The following is a 26,970-nucleotide window of genomic DNA, read 5'->3' on the forward strand; positions in this document are numbered from 1 at the left end:
GGGAATGTCTTTACATGACCGTGGGGATACAAAGAGAAAGTCGACGAAGAGAATCTGTCAATGTTACTTAGGACCTAATGCAATGTTCCGCTTGATTTATGATGACAGCACTGTGGCGTCGTGTTTGCGGATCATGGGTAACAGACGCTTGTTTAAACACTCACGCACATAAACATCGGTTGTCATTGTCTCCGTTGTCACAAACGGTTTGGAAAGCATACCACACTCACAAATGGCATGCCAAACCATAGCCTTTTTACCGATTTTTTTTCGGCAAAAATCGGCTTATCCGCGTCGTCAACACTTCGGCCATCACGGACGGTGTAGTACTGATCACCAGGAAGAGTTTTGTAATTAAATTTAACGTATGATTCATCTCCATAATCACGTACACCGATTTTCCGCACAGTAATCGGTCGTATAACTTCCGAGCCCTCGGTTTGACGGATGCGGCTTGTTTTTCACTCCGCTTTGGCTTCCTATACGTCTTGGCCTTCTTATACGTCTTTGGCTTCTTCTTTTCTTGTCTTGGCCCGCTGGACGTTACTCTTCGAGGATCCCACTTTTTTAGCCACGTCTTGAACCGAAGCACTTTTCTTGCGAGAAAGCTTGCACGATTTTCCGGTCCAGATTTCTGTCAACAGGGTTCGGTTTACGTCCAGATTTTTGCATGTTCTGGAAAGTTGCTTCAGTACCATACTTCCGAATCACGTTTCGAACGGCTCCGATGCTTACACCTTCCAATTTCGATAATTGACTCAGAGTAATGTTGGGGATAGTACACCATTTATGCACGATCTGTTTGCGGTTTCCGGAGAAATGCCTAGCATTGTCACAGAAATGTAAAGAACCGACACTTGCGATATACGAAACTAATGGTCGAAATTAGAAATACTCAGACGGAGAGATGGGCGGAAAGAATGTTTTAAGCCAAATGAACTGTCAAAATCTGAGCCAATCGAAAATTCCCATTAGTTTTTTTTTTTCCGGGGATTTCTTATTCTTACTAGATTAAATTTGAGAGTATTGCAATCGGGCAGAAATTCAATTACCTCTATGTTTCGTGTGCTTCTTAAATTCAACTAGTTTTTTAAATCAAAAACAATATTCTAACTCTATTGATTAATTGATCTTAATTGGTTAATTAATTGCACCAAGATATATGTGCAAAATTTTGCGATGCAAGCAATTATTATTTTGCACGTAAGTCAAATAAAAAATAAAATTCATGTGAAATGCTAGCTTCTAGCAAGGGTTGCAACATAATTTAGGTACAAATCCCTGCTGCCGAATTGTATTTTGTTTTCTTCGACCATCTCTCCGTCTGAGTATTTCTAGTCGAAATGTAAACAATGATTCAGCGTGATAATCAGCTGTTTAAACGTCATCTGAAACAAGCAGGGGTGTTCCAAAGTCGTGCTTAGACATTCTGGGACACCCTATATTCTACCCATTCCAATCGACGGCATGGACGAGTGCACCGATGAATTAGAATTCACTCACTCGAGAAAAAGTGACACAAGCTGCGAGCAATGTTTACTAATCATGAACACTAAATGTTCATTATTCATTAATAATGAACATTTAGTGTTCATGATTAGTAAATATTGCCCGCAGCTTGTTTCATTTTTTCTCAAGTGAGTGAACTCAAATCCATCGGTGCACTCGTCCATTGTACAAAACGGGTAGAAAACGTTTTTACAACGCTCCAAACTTCTCAGGTTAGTGTGACTATTTTTTTTTTAAGCTTTATTAAAGAAATTTTTAGCCTTAGGCTAGTTCATCTCTATAGTGTGACTATTGTCGGCAACCTCTTTTTCTTCCCTTTTCATTTGAACTGCGTGTTAACCAGCTATTCTATTATCGACAACTAGAAATAAGCCGTATTTTGTAGTGCGTATATCTAGGGGCACGCAATAACCTTTAACTCCAACGCAGGCAACGGCTGTAATTAAATTAATTCCATTAACTACTGCTTTAATTACATTAATTACACAATGTAGAATATTAACTACTTTTTAAATCCATTAATTAGAGTTGAAATTTCGTTATTAAAGTACATCAATTACATTTTCAATACTTTTAATTACATTAATTACGGATAGATAATTTCAATTACCGTCAGTACTACTTAGAAACGCATTAATTACTTTAAGTACTTTTGATTGCATTTTAACTTCAACGCACCGGTTCTTTGTATTGCGTGCCCCTCGGTGTATATTTCATTTGAGGAAAAACCTGACATAACATGTTTGCTTAGTCGTAAAAATGTAATCAGATTGCATTTTTTTTTTTTTTTTAATCTTTATTTTAGAGATTTTTAGCCTGAGGCTAGTTCATCTCTTAAATCAGATTGCAGCTAAAAGACTAGGAATCGTTTAAATACATTCAGCTAAGTGTTTTGGTGAGAAAATACAGCGAAATTAACGTTTAGATTTTGGTTGCCGAAAACAGTCAATGAGTGCCGAAGCCATCATTTCCTTTGCAAGAAATCAATGGCAATTTAAATCCAAGGTTGCAGAACATATCTTTACAAAGGGGCACAATTTGACAAAGGATAACATTAATATCCTGCGGAGTGTATCTTCGCCTTGGAAACTAGACGTAGCAGAAAGTTTAGAAATATTTAAACATAATCCATCAACATTGCTTGATAGAGATCAAGGAAACGGATACAGTCCGCATCGTGCTCTTTTGCCGTGCGGATCTATTTGCTTTTTGCTGAAGGAAGTGTTACTACTACCTAAAGCTACAACAAATTTAAACAACACTTTTCAGTGCTCAACCTGTAAAAATTATCTACCTTGTTCAACTCTTATTCCTCTTCGATCCTTGTTTGGACCCTACCCGAGGTAATCCTTCTTGGATATCGATTTGGAAAATTCCTCTTCGATCCTTCAGATTCTTATAGTAATCTGCTTGGAAGTCGATTTGGATAAAAATCTACTGCCGCCATGGCGCCTAAACGCAAAAGAAAGGGGCAAACTCTTGAACCCCCTTCTGATGAAATTAATTTGAGCAATCAATTTGATTTGCTCACGCATGATGAGAATGATCCATCATCCAAGAAAAATTCTAGTAAACTTTCCCGGCTTAATGCCAAGAAGGAAAAGATTCCTCCTATTGTGATAACCACTTCCGATTTACATGCTCTTGGCATGGAACTTTTGAATTTCGGGAAAGTTAAGTTTTCACTACAAATTGGACGTCGGGGTGAATGCCGTGTATTGGCTGAAACCTTGGACGGATTTAAATGTCTTCTCAAGTATCTTACTGAGAAGCAGCATAAATTTTTTACTTACGACACCAAAACTGAACGTGTGTTCAAGGTTGTCATGAAAGGACTGCCCAGTGGTGAATCCCTGGATCAGATCAAAGATGAACTGGCAAAATTACTTGAAGTTGTGCCACTCCAAGTAATCAAAATGAAAATGAAATCCCGTCCTGGCGATTCGCGCAACGGGATTTCTAATGATTTTTATTTAGTTCACTTCAATTCTAGTGAACTAAACAACCTTAAGGCCTTAGAAAAACTAGCCTTATGCTCCATGTCCGAGTGAAGTGGGAACACTTCAGGAAGACTGGAGGAAATTTCCAAAACCTCACTCAGTGCCGTAAGTGCCAGGGATGGGGTCACGGAACTAAAAATTGCTACATGCCAGCTAAATGCATGAATTGTGGTGATTCCTCTCATGAAAAGGACGACTGTCCTGTGAAGGAAGATCCTAAGAAATTTAAATGTTCAAATTGTGGTGAAAACCACAAATCCAATTTTTGGGAATGTAAGACTTGCAAAGCGATCCTACAATCACAAACGAAGTGACAGACTCGAAAAGTTTGGTCACTAACCTGCTATTGCAATTTTTCAGTGTACCACACGGCAACACCACTACTACTGGATTGTACCACATGGCAATACTACTACTGGATTGAACTAGCATTTTCAACAAATGTACTAGAATGTTTTGGTTCCATCTGTTTCACTCTACTCAAAACTGAAATGCATAAAAAAATGATAAAATGATACGCACTCTTTGCACACTGTCAAAGAATCATTGTACACAAAATCAACTTTGTGCAAAACCAAAACAAAAATTCTATCCCATCTGGCACAAGCTTTTAAGAAAATTCTATTACAGCGAACCACATTATTTTAATTGATTTCTTCGTCTGTCACTTCGTTTGCTACAATCTCGTTCTAAGCGACAGGTAGGAAACGCTCCACGTTTCCGATCAGGTACAAATTCCTCTGCTGTTAACAACGGTCAGCGAGGAACAAATTCTTCTGATCACCTTCCAGTAACTTTTGAAATATCCCAAGAAATAATTTGTAATTCCAACAGCTCTACTTTCAATTACCATAGAGCTGATTGAGAGCAATATCGAACATTTATGGAATATAACTTCGATCCAAACATTCCTTTGGAAACCAAAGATGAAATTAATTATGCTCTTGAATTTCTGACTACTTCTATAGTTGAAGCAAGAGCTGCCCCAGTACTAAAGGGTGATACGGTCAAAATTTGGTCAAGGGAAAACGCGTGTAAATCGGTGAAATCGTTTATTTAAAAAATCAAATTAAATTTATTTTTCAAGTTCAATTAGTATAAAATTCAGGAAAAATATTCAGTTAGGCTTCCGCTTTTCCAAATCCGAATTGCCGGGCCTTACGCTTGACCCCTGCCATCAGATTTTGTACAGCCACCTTGTCCACCTTCTTCGCCGCAGAAAGCCAGTTTGCCTTGAACTGCTGCTCGCCCTTAGCAGTTTTTTTGGTCTTCTTTAGGTTCCGCTTGACAATAGCCCAGTATTTCTGAATTGGGCGGAGCTCTGGCGTGTTGGGAGGGTTCTTGTCCTTGGGAACCACCTGCACGTTGTTGGCGGCGTACCACTCCATGGCCTTTTTACCGTAATGGCAAGATGCCAAATCCGGCCAAAACAGTACGGAACAACCGTGTTTCTTCAGGAAAGGCAGCAGACGTTTATTCAAACACTCTTTCACGTAAATTTCTTGGTTGACAGTCCCGGAAGCTATGAAAATGCTGCTTTTCAAGCCACAGGTACAGATGGCTTGCCAAACCAGATATTTCTTTGCGAACTTTGACAGTTTCATGTACTTGAAAACATCTGCTACCTTTTACCGTATAAAACTCCTGTCCCGGAAGCTGCTTGTAGTCGGCTTTGACGTAGGTTTCGTCGTCCATTACCACGCAGTCAAACTTCGTCAGCATCGTCGTGTACAGCCTCCGGGATCGCGCTTTGGCCGTCGTATTTTGTTTATCATCGCGATTTGGAGTCACTACCTTCTTGTAAGTCGATAGTCCGGCTCGTTTTTTGGCTCGATGCACGGTTGTAGACGATACACCCAGCTTATTTGCGGCATCTCGGAGAGAGAGGTTAGGGTTTCGCTTGAAACTACCGGCAACTCTCTTTGTCGTCTCAGCGGCTTCCGGTTTTTGATTTCCCCCCGATCCAGACTTCCTGGCTGTCGACAAACGTTCCCCCAACACTTTAATTACATTTGTAACGGTTGATTTGGCAACTTTTAGCGATTTTGCCAACTTTGCGTGCGAGTAGCTCGGATTTTCGCGATGCGCGAGCAAAATTTTGATACGCTGCTCTTCTTGCTTGGACGGCATTTTGACAACTGAAGAGTGAATTCCAAAATCAAAATAGGAGCAACATTCTACACACACACACCTTCAAATTGAGGGGTGTTCAGGTTTTTTAAATGCAAAATTGAAAGAAATACGTCAAGTTGATATTGACCAAATTTTGACCGTATCACCCTTTAAAATGCGAGGTTAAATTCGATTCAATTACAATAGACGAAGATCTTCAGCTCTTGATCCGTCTTAAAAAATGTCCGTAGATGACAATATCAAAGAACACGCGATCCTGCCATGAAAGTTATCTGGCGGGATTTTCAAAAACAAATTAAAAAGCGTTTCTCTGCCCTGAGGAACAAAACTTTTGAAAATAATGTTTCTAAATTAGACCCAAGTTCCAAACCCTTTTGGAAACTCACAAAAATTTTGAAAAAGCTCAGAAACTTGCTAAGCAATTCGAGAGTTCCCATAATTTCAGTTTGGGTCTTACTAGTCCTATTGAGAATTAGGTTGCTCGGGATTTTCTGAATATTTTCTCTTGGGAAAATATTTTTGATGATTCCTGGGGGACTGATTTGGACGAAGTAAGGTCTATAGTAAAAAGTTTCAAAATATGAAAGCTCCAGGTGATGATGGAATTTTCTATATCCTCATCAAAAAACTCCCAGAGAGTACCTTGTCTTTCTTGGTAAAATTATTTAACAGATGTTTCCATTTGGCATACTTTCCTGATAAATGGAAAAATGCAAAAGTTGTTCCAATTTTGAAGCCGGATAAAAATCCAGCTGAAGCTTCTAGCTACCGTCTAATAAGTTTGCTTTCTTCAATAAGTAAACTTTTTGAAAAGATAATTTTAAATAGAATGATGCTTCACATCAATACGAACTCAATTTTTGCAAATGAGCAGTTTGGATTTCGCCATGGGCATTCAACTACTCATCAACTCTTAAGAGTTACCAATTTAATTCGTTCAAACAAATCTGAAGGCTACTCAACTGGAGTTGCTCTCCTAGACATAGAAAAAAACATTCGACAGTGTTTGGCATGAAGGTTTGATTGCTAAATTGAATTTTCCACTTTATATTATGAAATTAGTTCAAAATTATTTAACTGACAGAACTCTGCAGGTAAATTATCAAAATTCCAAATCTAATCGACTACCTGTTAGAGCAGGAGTTCCTCAGGGTAGCATTCTTGGGACTATATTGTATAACATTTTCACTTCGGACCTCCCTGATTTGCCTCAGGGTTGCCACAAATCTTTGTACGCTGATGACACAGGCATTTTCTTCGTGTTATTTGCAGCAGACTGCAGAAAAGTTTAGATATTTTCTCTTCTTAGTTACAAAAATGTAAGATTTCTCCCAACGCTTCCAAAACACAACTTATAATATTTCCACATAAGCCTTTTCGTAACCTAGTAGTAGTCACATAGTCACTATGAACGGAGTTCCAATTTCCTGGTCAAACCAAGTGAAATATCTTGGATTAATACTTGACCAAAAATTAACTTTCAAAGATCACATTGAGGGCATTCAAGCCAAATGTAACAAATATATAAAATGTTTGTATCCTCTTATAAACAGGAAATCCAAACTTTGCCTGACGAATAAACTTCTAATATTTGAACAAGTTTTTAGACCGGTCATGCTTTACGCTGTGCCAATATGGTCTTGTTGTTGCACTACCAGGAAAAAAGCACTTCAAAGGATTCAGAACAAAGTTCTGAAGATGATTTTGAAGTTGCCTCTTTGGTAGAGTACTACCGAAGTACATAGAATTTCGAATGTTGAGACTTTAGAACAAATGTCCAACAAAATAATTAAATAATTTCAGGCAAAAATCGTTGCAATCCTCAATTGCAACGATTAATTCTCTTTATACTTAGATAAGATTTAGTTTTAGTTTTAGGATATCAATTGTTATACTGACATGCAGGTTTAAAAAAAAACCTGTTTAAAATACTGAATTGCCAAGACAGGAACAATGTAAAAACACTTAGCTATATATCATAATAATTAAGGCTGGTATGTTACTGTAGTAACTGGAGCACCTAGGTTAAAATGAAATGTAATTTATTTTGAATTTGGAACAAATAAAGAGTTAAAAAAAAATAAAATAAAAAATGGAAACGGTTACTCGAGGCTCTTTAGCATGCTACCTAAAACCACAAACGAAGTGACAGACGACTAACTGGCGAAGAAATCAATTAAAATAATGTGGTTCGCTGTAATAGAATTTTCTTAGAAGCTTGTGCCATCATCCACCAGATGGAATAGTATTTTTGTTTTGGTTTTGCACAATGTTGATTTTGTGTACAATGATTCTTTGACAGTGTGCAAAGAGTGCGTATCATTTTGTCATTTTTTTATGCATTTCAGTTTTTAGTAGAGTGAAAGAGATAGAACCAAAACATTCTAGTACATTTGGTGATGTTGGACAATCCAGTAGTAGTGGTGTTGCCATGTGGTACACTGAAAAATTGCAATAGCAGGTTAGTCACCAAAGTTTTCGAGCCGCTCCGTCTGTCACTTCGTTTGTGCTAAAACCACACATCGTAGCATGCATCTACCTGTTGGAGACTAAATTTAGGTACCTGTTTAGGTAAATTGTGACATGGCAGTGGATATCTGCTGATTTCTAGTACCTATTGATTAGTATTTAACTCGTAGATAAAAATGGATTCTTCAGTGGTGTTGAGTACTTGGCACTGATGAAGTCTGCAAGTAGTAGACGAAATACGCGTATCTGTCAAAAGATAAGCAATTATAACGGAATTAAAAGGAAATAAACCAACACACTCAAAGCTCTTAAAGGGATTCCGTAAAGACGTTCGACAATTTGAAAGAATGAAAAATTTATTTTCACGCTCTTAAGGGTTGATTCATATATTATGTCACGCTCTAATGGGGGAGGGGGGCCTAAAATTTTGTGACAAGCTATGCATTAGGTATAGGAAAAACGTCACGATAGGAGGGGAGGGGGTAATTTTTTGCTCGATTTAGCGTGACATAATTAATGCATGGGCCATAATCAATAGCACAATGAAAACGTGGATTTAGAGTGATGACGTCGTGAGCAAAAGTTGATGAATATGACATGTTTCATCTTTTGAAGACATGATTTTTGTGATTAATTCCCCTAAAAGTGAGATGCAAAATTTATGTTTTCACAATGTCGAAATATACACGGGTGTTCTTTTTACTTAATGTTGAGTAGTTTTTCATCTCCGTGTAGGGTTGATGTCTTTGTCAAAGTTGTATTAACAATATTTCCAATAGTTGACCGTTCAGGATGGTTACGATAGTGTCGCACTATTCAATACGTTTCCCTTTTCACATATCGTGCACCTCACGGTAAATGATACACGGTAAATGATACACGCCCGTTGAATCTAATTCAACGACTGAGTAAAATTGTAATGCTGTCTCTTTTACTCTCAGTTTCGTAAAAAATGAGGTTACTCAAAAACTCAGTAGCTTAATTCAAAGTGTTTTTATGTTACTTCATACGCGAAGTTAACGATTTTCAGAGTTGGTTGGAAATGCTAACATGAAGCTTTAGTGTGATGATTTATTAGCTAGAGAATGATCTTTAGAAGAGGGTAGGTGGATAGTTCCGTTAGAGTACGGCAGTATGAAAATTGAATAGAAGTTGAAAATGAGCGAAGGGCCATTAATGCGACAGTTTTTTAAGATCGACGCACATTTTTGCCTAACCCGTACGATGTACGCGGTCGCATTAGAGTGTCACAATTAGCGATTAGCTATAACGAATAGTACTCATTCATGACGATTACTCATTACAGCTAAAATAGCTAATTGTGACCCTCTGAAAGCAAAATTTACTGGTTTTATGTGTCATACAGAAACTTTACCTCCTCTTCTTGCATCTTACACAGTGGCGTCTCGTGAGAAGATTCACTAGTTGTGCACCTATTTTATTTATATTTTGTCTGTAACAGTAGAAGCCAATTTTGATGCAGAATAAAAAAAATGGGATACAAATCTTTCGACGGGGATACCTGGATGAAAAATAAACGAAATCATTATGGGAAACAGTTCTGCTACCAGTTTCGCTTACTCTTGCATAGAAACATTAATTTTCTTTTTAAGTCTCATGTTTATGATATTTGTCATCGTTACTCACCGTTTCATAAGCAGTAGCGTAGAGTTGACGCCAATTGCGATTTCCTCGAAATGCTCCACTTCCCACGCAATTTCCTCGAGCATGACACAACCAACAATTTCCACTTGTCCATTTTCGGCAAAGTTCTGCGTTATGATTTTATCATTTCTTTTACATGTCATTTTCAAGTTGTTCAACTTTGGCCGTGGGACATCTTTTCTCGCAATAAGCATTTTTTCCTTCATGGATCTTCTGGCAAACGGTCTTTTCAGGAGGCCATTAACAATATCCTGTTCCATGATTCCTATTTAATTTTGCACTATGCTATGAACAATATTCCATCAATGTACTGAGATTACTGAATGAAATGCAGTCAGGTAGTAGGAAAATTTAAAAATTCGATGTGTACGGTAAGTATACAACGAATGACGGCTCTCCAAGATTCAATCAATTCAGAGAGAAACTGAAATGCGACGTTGCCTATACGTGCCAATTTATTCTCTTCTCTTTAAACTGTGCAAAGATAGAAGTGCACAAAATAAACACTGACACATCGGCAATTATGCTTACGGGACTTCAATACATATGCAACTGATCTGGTTGTAAATACGAGCGTTTCTGGTGCACAAGCAAAAGTGCTCAGGCTGGGAGAACTAAGCATGCGGTGGCTTTGGTAGAACGAAGGCATATTTTCCTTGCTTGTTTTGTGTCGCTCATTCGCCACGCCAAAATGAGTTGTCTGCACGTGGTAAAATCCCAGCGTTCCCGTACGTGAAAACAAGCTCGCTATGCCTCGCTTCTGTTTTTACTTACTTTTCTTTCAGTGGTGGGTAAAACGGAAGTTGAGCAGCGATGTGGTAAGCAATTCAGCTACTATCCAGTGATGTGGTGGACAATTCAGTTACTATCCATATGAAACCAATAAATAGGGGGGACAAAAATGGTTTTGATTGAGTATTAAATTTTTGCCTCTTAAATTTTATGAAATATAAATTTAACTTTTTGAAAATTCGAGACTGTGCAGTGCACGAGGTGCACATATGGACGAGACGCCACTGATCTTACATATAAAAATTATTATTATTTTTTTTTTGTTAATTACTTTATTTGTACAGGCTCATTCGAATAAACTTTACAGAGCCAAGTTATCATTTTCTTTATACATTATAAATGTCTTAAATTTAAAATTAAAGGATTGGAACCGATTACTCGCGGTCTTCTCGAGGTTAGTGGATGACAATTGTTTGGATCGGGAGAGGGAAAAGGAGATTTGGAATATGATTTATGATTCAAAAATTTCACTATTTCTAAAACAAATACTTAATCCTATCGACGTTATATCAACTCTGTAATTATACAATTATTACAGAAACAAATCTACAAAAAAAAAAATACACACACACATACAAAACACAAACTAAACACAAGGTTAATCAAACTTACAATCTATGGTTAATATTCTTCAAGAAAACATATATGAGTTGCATAAACTCCAGATCGCGTCTAGCCAAAATATCCCGAACTGGAACATTAGGTTGTCTACCTCGAGCCCGAAGGGAATCATACAACTCGGATCTGACTCCACGGTGCTCAGCACATGACCAAATAATGTGATCTGCGTCCTGGTAACCTTGTCCACATTCACAGAGATTACTGTCGCCCAACTCAACACGGAACAAGTGAGCGTTTAACGAGTAGTGATTGGACATGAGGCGAGACATCATACGAATGAAGTCTCGACCCACATCCAACCCCTTGAACCAAGGACACTTCGACACCTTAGGGATGATTGAATATAACCATCGTCCCAAACTCCCTTCACTCCATTTATTTTGCCAGCTGGCGAGGGACTGTTGACGATAAATGAAGAAAAATTCGTCGTAGGCGATTTGTCGATCGTAAATATCGCCTTCCATAGCGCCCACCTTTGCAAGCGAGTCCGCCTTCTCATTGCCCGGAATCGAGCAATGAGATGGGACCCATGCAAAGGTGATGACAAAAGATCTTAAAGATAAACCACTTAGAAGCTCTCGTATTTTCATGAGAAAATACGAGGAGTGCTTTACCGGCCTCATGGAGCGAATAGCCTCGACAGAACTGAGACTATCCGTAAAAATAAAATAATGATCTGGTGCAAGTGAGGCGATCGTTTCTAGCGTACAATGTATTGCCGCCAGCTCAGCAACATATACGGAACAAGGAGCTTGAAGCATTCGAGAGGCGCTATGAAATTCGTTAAAAATACCAAAACCAGCGGACGACTCTATTAGTGATCCATCTGTGAAGAACGATCTTGCGGAATCAACTTGGCCAAACTTTGCAGCGAAAATTGACGGAGCAATCATGGAACGATGATGCTCTGGGATTCCGCGAATCTCTTGCGTCATTGATAAATCAAAATGAACAGAACTGTCGAAGTCGGAGAAGCAAACACGATAGGGATTATGCTGCGAAGGGCTGACATCCTGTGTTATGTACACGTAGTACAATGACATAAAACGAGTTTGAGGGTTTAGCTCAAGAAGCTTCTCAAAGTTGGCAATCACCAGTGGGTTCATAATTTCACAACGGGTGAGGAGCCTGAGGGATAATTCCGAAAACCGATCAGAGAGTGGCAACATGCCCGCTAACACTTCGAGACTCATCGTATGAGTCGAGTGCATGCATCCTAACGCGATACGAAGACAGCGATACTGGATCCGTTCCAGTTTGATGATGTGCGTTTTAGCCGCCGACTGGAAGCAAAAACTACCGTACTCTAAAACCGATAAAATCGTTGTCCAGTACAACGTTAGAAGATCTTGCGGATGGGCTCCCCACCACGTTCCGGTAATTGTTCGGAGAAAATTGATCCTTTGTTGGCATTTCCGCTTCAGATACTCAATGTGGGATCTCCAGGTGCATTTTGAATCGAACCAGACCCCAAGATATTTGAAGGACATAGAATGAGTGATCGGTTTACCCAAAAGTTGAAGCTTTGGTTGTGCTGGGCTATGCTTCCTAGAAAAAACGACCAACTCAGTTTTCTCCGTGGAGAATTCGATACCTAGCTGGATAGCCCAAGTAGACAAATTGTCTAAGGTATCCTGTAAGGGTCCTTGCAGGTCGGCCTCTCTGGGTCCTGTCATAGACACTACTCCGTCATCTGCAAGTTGTCTCAACGTGCAGTTGTCCCTTAGACAATTGTCAATTTCTCTGACGTAGAAATTATACAGAAGGGGGCTTAAACATGAGCCCTGGGGGAGACCCATGTAGCTAAATCGTGAAGCTGTAGAGTTTCCATGAGAAAAGCTCATATGTTTCTCTGACAGCAAATTGTACAAAAAGTTATTAATTAATGGAGAAAGGCCACAAGCGTGGAGTTTGTCTGAAAGGACTTCAACGGATACTGAATCAAAAGCCCCCTTAATATCCAAGAAGACAGAAGCCATTTGCTCTTTATTAGCAAAAGCCAACTGAATTTCAGTGGAAAGCAACGCGAGACAGTCGTTCGTTCCCTTGCCCCTACGGAAACCAAATTGAGTATCTGAGAGTAGGTGGTTCAACTCAACCCATTTGTCCAGACGAAAAAGGATCATTTTCTCCATCAATTTTCGAATGCACGATAACATCGCTATGGGACGATACGAATTGTGATCTGACGCGGGTTTTCCAGGCTTTTTAATGGCTATAACTCTCACCCGCCTCCAATCATCCGGAACAATATTGAGCTCCAGGAACTGACCAAACAAGTTCAACATGCGCCTCTTAGCGACGTCTGGGAGGTTCTTCAACAAGTTGAACTTGATTCTATCAGCCCCCGGAGCCGAGTTGCCACACGAAAGGAGCGCAAGTGAGAGCTCCAGCATTGAAAAAGGCTGGCTGATCTCGTCTACCGAATTCGTCGTTTCGCGAGGAATCATCTGTGCCGGCACAGAATCAGGACATACTTTTCGCGCGAACTTGAGGATCCAACTATCGGAGTACTCCTCGCTCTCGTTGTTTGAAGACCGGTTACGCATCCTTCGCGCCGCATTCCAAAGCGTATTCATCGACGTTTCGCGCGATAATCCGTCCACGAATTGCCGCCAGTATCCGCGTTTCTTGGCTTTGATGAGGCTCTTGAGTTCGCGTTCAAGAGCCGAGTACGCTTCGAAATGTACGGGTGTTCCACGTTTCCGGAAAAGCTTAAACGCGTCGGACTTTTTACGATAAACCTCAGTGCATTGCTGGTCCCACCAAGGGGAAGGAGGTTTCCTACGGAAAGACGTTCCTGGAACCGGCCGAGTTTGAGCTTGAAGCGCGCTGTCCAAGATCAGATTGGAGAGGAAGTTATATTCCTCCAACGGTGGAAGCCCTTCTACCGACGTTAGGGCATCTTCTATCACATTCTTGAACTTTGTCCAATCGATATTACGGGTAAGATCGTACGCGACGTTAACGGGTTCCGACGGATTGAACCCACTGGCAACTGAAACTTTGATCGGCAAGTGATCACTACCGTGGGGATCTTGGATCACATTCCACGTGCAATCCAACGATAATGAGTTAGAGCAAAGTGTGAGGTCTAATCTACTTCCATTCGAGGATGGGCCAGCCAAACGTGTTACTTCTCCATTGTTAAGAATTGTCATATTAAAGCTGTCGCAGAGGTCATATATCAAAGTAGAACGGTTGTCATCATACAGTTCCCCACAGCCTGTACCGTGGGAATTCAAATCTCCCATAATCAACCGTGGAGCAGGAAGTACCGAACAGATATCTGAAAGTTGTTTGCGATTAACAACGGCTCTAGGAGGAATATAAACAGAAGCAATACAAAGGCTCTTACCTTCAATAATAGCCTGACATGCAACAACTTCAATACTTGGAAATTGTGGAAGATTCACTCTATAGAAGGAATGGCACTTTTTGATCCCCAAAAGTACCCCTCCTCCACGCGAATCCTCACGATCCAGTCGAATAATGTTAAAATCATAAAAAGGAAGATCGATATCTGAAGAGAGCCAAGTTTCACAAACAGCAAATGCATCACAATCATTATTGTGAATTAAAAACTTAAAAGAATCTAATTTAGGAATGAGACTTCGACAATTCCACTGTAGAACAGTGATCAAATCCCCGACCTCGTTTGGAAAATTATCCATCGAAGGAAATGATTGCTGCAATGAGGGGCCACTTCAATGTCAATTGCTTCAAGAGGGTCTTCACAGAAGGAAGCATTGCCAGAACAATGCTTTTGAGAGGATCAGAAATATTGAGGTACTTGAGAATATCGTCCACAATTTTATCAAATGAGAACAACCCGGATGAAGAAGGGGCTTCTGTTCTTAAAAATGGGCCATCAGGGGTTTTTGATGTCCCCGGGAGAGATGGAAAGTTCTGGTTATAGTCAGTTCGGCGGAAACCAGGAGGAGTTGAAACTTCCTTTTTTCCATCACTCCTTGATTTGGGCAAGCTGATTTGGGGTTCCTTATCTGCAACTTTCCGCGAACGGATGCGTTTTCGTTTCCGTGCAGAACCTTCCGGAAAACTGAAAGAAACTCCCTCCTCAGCCAAGTCAGAGTCAGACTCGTCATCAGACAAAACAGCAAAGGGATTTTTGTCGTTGGTTGATGGTGTGGCTGTTTTTAGCATTGCTGCAAAAGACTGCCTGGAACGCTCCTTAAGAGAGCGTTCTAGTTTCTCCCCGCGTTGTTTGTACGTAATTATTATTATTATATCTCATAGTTTCATAATTACGAAAAGTAGTATTTTTTTCTGTAATGAGTATATTCAGGCCTGATTGGAAGCGCTTGCCGGAAATTGACGAGCTGGTTGAAAAAGGCCAACTTATTAGCACATTTATCATTCAAAATTTCCGAACTCTATTATTTCGGAAATTTTTGACCATATCGTAAATAACTTTCCTAAGCACGCCGTCGTTTATTGGGAATATGCTTGAAAATTTTAAAACTATATCCCTTCGGAACTTTCGAATTATAAATGTGCTCCTCAATTTCCAGCAAGCGCTTCCAATAATTTAATATTAAGTACACGCAAAATTCAGCATATTTGTAGTTCTATGTCAAAATTTCAGCTCAATTGATCATAACAAAACATAGTTGCAACATGCCAAAGTTGGCTAGTTTGTATGAAAATTGGCCTAATGTGCTAATTTGAAGGCCACCACCACTGTAGATGTAGTAGAAGTGATTAGTTTACTATTAAATTAATGCCAGCCGATTTTCAAAGGTCTTTAAAATGTGGGATTCCCTTGAACTTGTGGTATTTCTTTTGAGCATTCACCGCTGTTGGGAGAGAGTGCTTATTCTCGTTCAATGAAAACCAAGAGTAGTGAGGTAAAAACTTCTCGACTGCGTAACCCGCTCTGTTATAATGATTTAAGCTTTTTTGCGCTATTTTATCGTTGCTAAGCTGTTTTGCGATTTTAAAAGGCATACTTTCGACATTTTAAAACTATCTGTGTGTGTTTCAGGCCATGCGTTTTAAAAGCTTTCAAGGCTATGGTGGTATTTCAAAGCTATTTGAGTAGCGTGTAAAAGGTAATTTAGGCTTTACAATGTCTATCTTCTATATTGGCCGGTCGGGAGCTTATGAAATTATTCTCGAAATGAATCACAATTAACGAAAGTTTGAGAACCATTGTACTAGACTAACTTTGAAAAACTCGCACCTATGTCTGTTTTTGCTTCACACGCTTCGATACTGCTACATATATTAAAGTTAGTGTTTGTTCATCACAACTTGTAATGTTGCACAGGTTTTATCAAGGTTTTAAAGCAGTCTACAAGACCACGACAAAACCAAAATTGTTATTTGTTTACGTGCATGCCATGAAGGATAGATCCTATTTCCATAAGCAACCATGCGTCTCCAAAATAAATGGATTCCAGTTTTAACGACATTTTCCAAGTGCCATTAGACGGGAACCGCAGCGGCGACGGAGACCCGAACATTGACAGATCTCTGGTGGGTTTCTCCGCAGTACGCATGCCTCATCTGAGCACACGCTCGACATCGTATCCGTTCGGGCCTTTCGGCATCCTTCGTGCGGAAGCGTGTGGATGAGGTAGTAGTTTTTCATCCTGGCAGATGCGCATTTGCAGAACGATTTCCGATTTGGAATTCGATCGGTTGCCGTGTCAAGTGGTGGACGGAAGTTGAAATTCGGTGTACTTTTCTCTTAAATTTAAAGTGCTGGAAAGCCCTTTTTCCATCTCCTGAACCTTCGGGTGTAAACGTTCTAGCACCAAAAAGTCCTTGCAGTAAAAATCTGGTAAAACTAAAACCTTTTTCGCTATATCTTATGTTGGTTTCCCTAAGCTCGAAAACGAAAAATTCTTTGTCCCTAATTGACACTCACTGTGAGTGAAAAAATTTTCTTTGCTGGAAATTCTGATCATTAAGGAGAAATTAATTGTTAGCATTGGTAATATTTGCACATTAAACTGGTATTGGCAAAACGGATTGTGGCACATTGATTTAGGTATTTCCAAGAACTTTTCCTGTGTTAGAAGTGAAACCAAGTGAATAGTGAAAGAACTTGATTTACTGTAAAAAAGGCTGACTCTTTTTTCGCGTTACGTGATTAATTTTTTTTCTTGCTGTGTAGCAAAGTAATTGAAGAAAGATAATTAGGACTTGAAAAGTTAAGAAGAGTTTGAGTATCTATACGAGGAAACCTCGTTGCAGTGAATATGTTTTCTGGATTAACTAATCAAGTCAGCTCGTGGATTGGAGCTGCCAAAGGCGAGCCACAGGATGAGGAGGTGCCAACTCCCCCGAATTCTGCAGCAACAGCGACGACGACGACAACGACAGCAGCTCCGGTTGCGGACACAGCTTCGGCGGTACCTATAGTAGATGAAGGCGACAAAAGGTGAGTGAATATTGATGATGATCGCAGCGAAAAATTGCATGTATATCTCAGCGCATTGATCCATGCTAAAATCCAGTGAACTTTTGCGTATCACGAATTACGATATGATATATGGAAAATGATTTTCTACTCCTTTGAAGTCACAGTGACTAGCCTGAGCGTCGACGCAGCTGTCATTTTCTAGGCTGCTTACTGAGAGTGAAAATTTCCAATCACATGATGTGAGGGATCTGTCATGCCCGTATGTTCACTTCATTCGTGATGAGGGTGTTGTTTTCCACTAGTTAATTGATAGATTTGATTGGGGATTGAATTTTTCGACTACAATCGATTTTCAATTCTAATTGCTCATTTATATTAGATTACTGCTAATTAACCGTATACTCCCAGTCGTCATATTCTTCTTCAACATTTATATTCTGAGATGAACTATGGAATTAACAGAATTTTTGCATCAACATAATATCTTGTTCAGACTACAATCTTATAACATAATATAATAATTATTGGCAAGAATAATGGCCTCAAGATATTCATATTCAAACAAGTTATAACTCCTCAGTTTGGCCTGCTGTCTTTTTTTTGTGACCTAGTTTGAACTGAATACGCATGTCATATTAATATAATTAAATTCATATCTATCGAACTATAATTCCGTTAGGTCTTTCATCAGGCTTCACAGATTAAATTGAAAAAAGAAAAAAAAATCATACAAGACGAAAGAATAAAACATAACAGTTCATAATCATCTGGAAAACCCAACATGGTTCGTATCTAGGTTTACATAGCATAACATATTTAGGAATATCCTACCACAAACAGAGCCGGATTTGAGGAGTAAAGGGGACAATTATCGCGGCCCACTAGCCATGGAATGATGAGCAAATGTTCGTTGTATTTTTTAATTTAGCATTTTTTTTCTAATAGAGCAAAGAATTGTCATTTTACGTGTAGTAAAAGTGTAGTTCTGAACTTCTGATTTAATTTTATACGGTGGTCTGAAAAAAAAAAATCTGACCTTTTTGGTCACCAATTGTTCTTTCAGCAAATTAGCTTTGATTAATTGCAAATTAAGGTCATTGAGGACATCGATAACTGATGAATGGCTGAGTTCTTTTTGTTTGCTGAACATCGAAAGTATTTTTCTTCTTGAAGGGATTTATTTTTAAGCATTAATGTCTACATTGAAGTTAAATGTAGGCTTCATGAATGTTTTCAATCATTTTTTTATTTATTTTTTTACTGATTTGTATTGTTTGTATGTAGTTTGAAACATAGAGAAGTTCGGAAGTAAAGCCGTTGGTCCCCGGGTTTTGAGTTGATGGGTCGATAGGTAGGGTCCAGGTGTGGGAGCTGCCTCCCTGGCGTCGGTAGCATCGGTTCTCAGCACGGAAAACAAGATCTACGAAAAAAAAACAAAGCAAAAAAAGAAACATAGAGAATAAAAACAACTCTAATTTTCAATAACGTAATTCGGGGGCAAATTGACCACATAAAAGTAAACATTGAAATTAATTCTAACATTAAATAGTTGAAGATGCTAATTTCAAATAACAGACTGTAGTGGTAATTTTTATACGATAGATGGAGCAGATGAAAGCATAGAGTTGATAGTTCCGTTAGAGTACGGCAGTGTGAAGATTGTATATAGATATTAGACAAGCGAGCTAGGACAACTTTTAAGGAAGGTACAAATCGGTTTTCTCATCTCTCTTTACCAAACTCCCCCTTTGGATAGGGATGGTGTCCCCCCCGCCACCACTGGCAAAAAGAGATGAAAACCGACCCGCTCATGTACCAACTGTGTGTTTGAAACAGTTCTACCGATTTTTTACCGCACTTCAGTTGTTATTTGAAGGAAGGCATCCAGTCGTAGGTTTTGGAAATTGCAACTATTGTTTACCCCTACCACGATATGTGCTCCTGTCATCGTCGACTTGACGATCTCGAGGGGACACGGGTGGGGTAGGTGCTGCTACTGTACCTTTCGACCATTGACAGTAATTGATGGTATGCTCCCATCCAGAGTTATGTACTTTGACTATATGTTTTTAGTATTGCTTCTACGTGAAGTCAACGATTTACATAGTTGAAGATGCTAATTTCAAATAACAGACTGTAGTGGTAATTTTTATACGATAGATGGAGTAGATGAAAGCATAGAGTTGATAGTTCCGTTAGAGTACGGCAGTGTGAAGATTGTATATAGATATTACCCCACCCGTGTCCCCTCGAGATCGTCAAGTCGACGATGACAGGAGCACATATCGTGGTAGGGGTAAACAATAGTTGCAATTTCCAAAACCTACGACTGGATGCCTTCCTTCAAATAACAACTGAAGTGCGGTAAAAAATCGGTAGAACTGTTTCAAACACACAGTTGGTACATGAGCGGGTCGGTTTTCATCTCTTTTTGCCAGTGGTGGCGGGGGGGGGGGGGGGACACCCCTCACCATCCCTCTCCAAAGGGGGAGTTTGGTAAAGAGAGATGAAAAAACCGATTTGTACCTTCCTTAAAAGTTGTCCTAGCTCGCTTGTCTAATATCTATATACAATCTTCATACTGCCGTACTCTAACGGAACTATCAACTCTATGCTTTCATCTACTCCATCTATCGTATAAAAATTACCACTACAGTCTGTTATTTGAAATTAGCATCTTCAACTATGTAAATCGTTGACTTCACGTAGAAGTAATACTAAAAACATATAGTCAAAGTACTAACATTAAAGAAAATTAACAAACTTATGGTATTCAAATCAATAGGCTATGATGATGCTATCGTTCTTCCTGATTACTTATTGAGTATTTTGTTAAGTTTTGAACATTTTTGAAACCTCAAATCGCAAAATATAGATAATATTACCGGGCTGGTAGCAGGTCACTTTTTAGGTCATTATTTTCAAGACTAAAATTCATTTTTCATTTTTTTTCACCAAAAAGTAACAAAAGTCACTATTTCTTAAAACTCAGTCACTAAAGTATCGTTTTACGACCAATGTTGAGAGTAAAGAATTTGAATTTTAAAAATCACATTAAATCTCAGCTTGATTTGGCAACACATATGTGAAAGATCATTTAAAACTCAGCATGTATCAGTCTGACAAGAAGAGTTGCGAAAAGAGGGGAACGTTAACAATCCAATGGACAATTTTGTCAAGCAGTTTCGGCGTGACTTTCTATCAGCGATTTCATAATTACTATTTTTTATGAAACGAATTTTAACTTTTTTTTTAATCTATACAAAATTACTATTTTTTATGAAACGAATTTTGACTTTTTTTTTAATCTTTATTTGAGAGATTTTTAGCCGAAGGCTAGTTCATCTCTAAGCGAATTTTGACTATTTTTAATCTCAAAATATTGATTTATTTCAAAGTTCGAGTGGTAGTAAACGCCATTTTAACTGCTCGAATGAAGTGGTTAGTTAGTGTTCAAGAAATCATTAATATTTTGATTTTGTTCAACTCCGTGATCTAAATATGCAAGTCTACTATCTTCTAAATTTGTCCATATAAAACTTAATTTTTTCTCTTGCCTGTGATCTCGAAATTGTCAGGCTTATCACAGATTTTCTGAAGTTTGAAAAAGTATCTGGTCCCTGCTTTTTACTTTTCTTTTCCTTGATTTGTTTTCCGTCGATCTTGTTTTGAACTTCCCTTCAAGGCGTGATCAGAGATGTTATGCCTCAGAACATCCCGATGACGCCGACACTGACTGGGATTGAACCCAGGCCTGCTGGGGTGAGAGATAATCACGCTTACCACTACACCACCGGCACCGCTGTTTGAGCTCATTTATTTACCATCTCATACTGCACTAGCACTTCGATGGAAATTACTTTGGGAAAAAGGACTTTTTGTTCACCTCGTCCTAATATTTCACCATGATGATTAATGGATGTACTTGTTTTCGTACTTATAGGATTTTTTCTCAGCTATAACTATGCTCAAGACCACTTTTTAATTGAACTTCTGGATAATTAGTTATTAATACATTAGGAAGATCATATTCTTCTGACATGTTCCATCAACTGCTCAGCAGGCAACATTGGTGTACTTGGCGCGAAGAATGACGCAAAAAATCCAGGCTACTATGTCATACCATGTATTGCCCTGAAAACAATTGATTGATCATATCAAAAATTATCGGTTTCGAAATAAATTAATAATCAATTAATAAAATAAAATTAAGTAGTCTTCAGCAAAGTTGTAGTTGATTAAATGTTACATAAGAACAAATCGCAAGCTTACCCTTAGATCATTATGGTAAATGCTAGGATGATCAGAACAAAAAGTTCACTTTTCCAATTGTAATTCCCATATAAACTTTAAAACCCCCAGTGCAGTATAACGTTGCAACCAAATGAGCTCAAATCAGGACCTGATTTAGAATCGATTGAGCGGGGTGGAGCTAAATCGATGTTTTGAACCACCCTAGTGGTCACCCTGATTGTTTGAATTACCTTGATAATTCCATACAATTCTCATGATTTCAGTGCCAACATTTCAAAGGGGCGTAATTGCATTTGTAAACAATGGCTTTAGCCGTCGATTTCTCGCAAATAAAAGCTCACTCATAAAAATTAACTACACCAACAGGTAGAGGAATGTTTCTTCTACCAGCTAGCATTGTTAATTTAGATGAGTGAGCTTTTATTTGCGAGAAATCGATGGCTAAAGCCATTGTTAACAAAAGCAATTACGCCCCTTTGAAATGTTGGCACTGATTTATCTTATTTCGGTTTATCTGTTTGCCCCATGATAAAGGCACAGGTACAAGAACGCAGGGAAGGGTTGGCGAAAACGGCGATAAGGCAAAGAGGCGAATTCAAAGAGTTTCTGTCAAGTTCTTCAGTTTTCCACGACATTAATTTCATTGATTATTGGACGTAATTCCAAGGGCATGCTAAAGAGAACTTTTAGGGAGTTTTTGAAAGTATTCTAAAAAAACTAATGATTTGGGGATGAGTACTTAAGAGCGTTTGATTTTGATAAGTCTTTGGTGGGAATGAGACTGATGAAGACTGCACATTGTAGTTGAAATACGTATTAATACCAACATTAATTATGTGGAATTATATAGCAGATAACTTTTCTTGCTGTTTTTGAGCATTCCACTAACGACCCAATGTCATTACTTCATTAAGAAATAGTTGAAAGTTTTTCCTATTTATAAATTATCTTAACAGTGTTGTTGCATGAGGAATTATTTTAGAGTTAAAAAAAATCTTCTAGATGTCCTGATTTTTGTATTTTCAACATACTCAGGCTGAATTTGCAAAATATTCGACACTCAAAAAAAAAATGAGTAACAATTAAAAGAAATGTGTGTGACTTAACCACTGTTCAACCACGCCAGAGGTGACTCCAGGGGCCTCCCTTAGCTCAGTCGTTAAAGGCGTAGCTACAAAGCAAGACCATGCTGGAGGTGTCTGGGTTCGATTCCCGGTCCGGTCTAGGAATTTTTCGGGTCGGAAAATATCTCGACTTCCCTGGGCCTATAATAATGAAAACATGGTACACGCATCGAAAGCTCTCAATTAATAACTGTGGAAGTGCATCTAGAACACTAAACTTGAGAGCATGCAATAAGCTAATATGCGATATGCAATAAGCTTAAATGTGAAGAAGAAGACAGAGGTGACTCCACCTGGACTCTACATAACAAACCCATCAACAAATGGGCCAGGACGGGACCAACGGGTGTACTTCATCAGTGCCAAATACTCAACACCAGTGGTGTTGAGTACTCGGCACTGATGAAGGCTGCAAGTAGTAGACGAAATACGCGTATCTGTCAAAAGATAAGCAATTATAACGGAATTAAAAGGAAATAAACCAACACACTCAAAGCTCTTCATAATAAACGTGTCGTCTTAAATTTGAGAATTTGACTGGTAAGCCGATATTAGAAATATTTTGAACCTCTACAGTCGACCTTTACACTCCAGTTCCCTAAAATTTCCTTAAAATCATTCTCCTTGGCAAAGTTTCTGCTCAAATGAGCTTGTGGTTTTCTTTCGTGTTCACACCATAAATTCTCTGTACTTCAAGAATTTTCTTCATAAAACTCTTGGAAATGATGTTAACATTCTCTTCGAGTTCTTCGTAATTTCTTTAAGAGTTCACTGAAGTTATATACCATATATCTGTTTGAATTCCCCCGAAATTTCAACTCACAAATGTTATGGGGTTCATTCTATAAATTGCGCTGATAATTCTCTTGGAATCTCATGAAAATTTCTCCAAATTCACTTGGAATCATGCTCGCAATTTTCTTGAAAATCTCTTGATAATCCCCATTGAATTCTCTTGCAACTCTCTTCACAATTTATTAAGAATTATCTCCAGAATTCTTTTCGAATGATCCTCAGAATTCGATTACCTTAATAATTATGGAGTTATTATTATAACTCCATTAAAGTTCAGGATTCCTCTTAGATTTTCCTGGGAAAACTCCAAGAGATTCCTTGGAAAGTTACACCGAATTCTTTTGGATCGATCCTTAAAATTCGATTCCCTGTGAAAAATCACCGAACTGTTTACCGTTCAGCTGTTGAGATTTCGGTAAAATTTTACAGATTTCGGTGAAATAATTGTAGTGTGTAGGTTAGAGACTTTCAGTATTCTCTTCTGAAAACGATCGAAATCATCCTCAATAATAATAAGAACATATTACAAATATTCCTTAGAATTAAACATGTCACGGAATTCTCCTTAGAACATATTTAGAATTCAATTCAGAACTGCACCTAGAACTTTTCTCACAATTACTTTGAAGTTGAGTGTTCAGCTATTAGCTTGAATGCCATTGTGCCGAATTTAAAAAAAAAAGTGAATGATCTCTGTCAAAAAAGTAACATTTAAAACGTTACAAAATCTTGTAAAGGGTGTCCACGATGAAATTGCCACACTATGAAATTGCTCTAACTTTTTAACCGTTGGGTAGAATTTAATGAAAATTTGGGTGGATTTAGTTCATAGTGCATTATTTACATCCTGCAAGTTTTAAAGTCCTGTGATCAAAACTCGCGGAACTGGAGTCGAAAGAACAGCTCGTGCGTGATAAAATCTTGCGCATTCATTACGAGAACAAGGATCTCTCGCATCGTTCCATCGCTAAAACGTTGGGAATCGCGAATTCCACGGTGTCGCGAGTGATTAAGCGGTTCGAGGAACGGTTGACCACCGATCGGAAGCCCAGAAGTGAAGGAAAAAGTATTCCGTACAACACCAAAAATCACAACCGCGTAGTTGGGGCCTTCAACCGAAATCCGAACGCCTCCGTTAGGGATGTGGCTAAGAAGCTGCACCTAAGCCGAAGTTTTGTCCAGAAGGCCAAAACTAAGGCTGGGCTTCGAACGTTCAAGGTACAAAAGGCCCCAAATCGCGACGAGAAGCAGAACAAGTCCGCCAAAACCCGTGCCAGGAAGTTGTACCTCAACATGCTGACGAAAGTTGAATGCTGCATCATGGACGACGAAACATATGTGAAGGCCGACTTCAAACAGATCCCCGGCAACCTGTTTTTCACGGCCAAGGATAAGTTCAGCGTTCCGGAGCATGTCCGCACTCAGAAGATGTCCAAATTTGCGAAGAAATTCCTGGTTTGGCAAGCCATCTGCACGTGCGGGAAGCGGAGTGCACCTTTCGTGACCCAGGACACGATGAACGGACAGGTGTACATAAAAGAGTGCCTCCAGAAGCGGCTGCTTCCTCTCCTGAAGGCCCACAACGTCCCAACAATCTTCTGGCCGGATTTGGCCTCATGCCACTACTCCAAGGACGTGCTGAAGTGGTATGCGGACAATAAGGTCAATTTCGTGCCGAAAATGTTCAACCCTCCCAACACTCCGGAGCTCCGCCCCATCGAGAAGTACTGGGCGATTATGAAGCAGCACCTTCTTAAACGACCTAAGGTAGTGAAGACAGTCGAGGAACTGAAGAAAGTATGGGTTTACATGCAAAAAACGGTTGATTCACAGGTTGTGCAGAATCTTATGGCCGGGGTTAAGGCCAAGGTGCGGGCATTTGCGTATGGACTGTAAATAAAATACGAGTAAAATGGTAAAATGAAGTTTAATAGTTATTTCTCAATCCCTGAAAATTTGATGGCAATCGGATGAAAACTCGAATTTTGCGAATCAATTTTGTGTGTGGCAATTTCATCGTGGACACCCTTTACTTAGGGGTAATGTATATATTATGTCACGCTCTAAGGGGTGAGGGGGATGTAAGTTTTTGTGACAACCAATGCACTGGGTATAGGAAAAACGTGACGAAAGAGGCGAGGGGGGTTAACATTCAGATTGACCCCTTATAAGAAAATATCAAGCTCTTTTTCACACACAACAAATCTTTAAATTGTGTGACAAGCACAACTACTGCTGTTGATTTTGCAAGCTGTGATATAGCAGCTTGGAATATCAAGCTAACAAAACTCACCAATTGCAAATTTCATCAAACTTCGGTGAGATTGAGTTTAATGATTTTTGCTTTACACCCGAATGCAACCTAAACTTCCATAACGGCTTGCAGCAGTCCCTTCGCGTCTGCCATCGGTGAAGATTAAAAAGAGATAGCGAACTATGCTTTCTCTTTCTAAGAAAACGATGTGCAATAGAATCATTTTTGTGTCGAGTCAGCTCTCAGCATGATGTTTGCACGTTGTGAATAGTCTCGCAATATCAAAGGAGCTGGTAAAATCAATATCAAGCATGATATTTTGTTCCAATATCACGCGTGATATTGCGAGCGCATGAGAGCGGAAAAATATCAATTGATTTCTGATTTTGCCAACACTGCCTGTCAAGAGCTTACTTGGAAAGCTTTTGAAGGTTCTGGGGGTTGCATCAGTTTGAAAGTTGCTTTCAAGGAAATAGAAGTTTTAAACTTATATGTAATTGATTTTTTTTTTCGAGATCTCGCATATAGGGGAATTTACGTATTCTCGTCAATCTAAGCAGCGTCTGCACTTCTACTAGCATTTTCTCAGCGTCACGCACATATATGATGTGTCTGTTTGTTTACATTCATCTGCTGCTTGCTTCTCTATCCATTCCAATCGACAGAATTTTTCAAAACGTTTTGAAAGCGTTTTTACAACGCTCCAAACTTCTCATGTGAGTGTGACTATTGTCGGCAGTCTCTTTTTCTTCGGCAACCTTCCCATTAGAACTGCGTGTTAACCAGCTGTTCTATTATCGGCAACTCGAAATCAACCTCATTTTGTAGTGCGTATGCTTTATTTGAAGAAAAATGTAGCATTACTGGATTGCTCGATAGTTCAAATATAATCAGATTGAAGCTGAAAGGCTAAACAATCGTTTGGACACATTCAGGGAAGTGCGTTGATGGGAAAACATAGTG

At 39.0% G+C, this 26,970-nt stretch overlaps 1 protein-coding gene across 6 annotated transcripts in view; it reads left to right on the forward strand.

Moving 5' to 3' along the window:
* The window catches only part of Sap47 (Synapse-associated protein 47kD), a 101,240-nt gene that overhangs the window by 16,762 nt on the left and 57,508 nt on the right, over positions 1-26,970 (forward strand). For 2 of the 6 annotated variants that reach the window (XM_065217770.1, XM_065217771.1), the window contains exons 1-2: positions 16,834-16,995; positions 17,332-17,598. In XM_065217770.1, coding sequence (XP_065073842.1) covers positions 17,417-17,598 — 182 coding nt within the window. In that variant the 5' untranslated portion in view covers positions 16,834-16,995; positions 17,332-17,416. Of the gene's footprint in view, positions 1-16,830; positions 16,996-17,331; positions 17,599-26,970 lie in introns of those variants that run through there. The other 4 variants (XM_065217767.1, XM_065217768.1, XM_065217769.1 and 1 more) reach the window with 3 other exon arrangements.

The sequence above is a fragment of the Ochlerotatus camptorhynchus genome, unplaced genomic scaffold (assembly GCF_037179485.1).
Source record: "Ochlerotatus camptorhynchus isolate MF236.1 unplaced genomic scaffold, CSIRO-AGI_Acam_v1.1 ptg000079l, whole genome shotgun sequence".
NCBI classification, from domain to species: Eukaryota; Metazoa; Arthropoda; class Insecta; order Diptera; family Culicidae; genus Ochlerotatus; species Ochlerotatus camptorhynchus.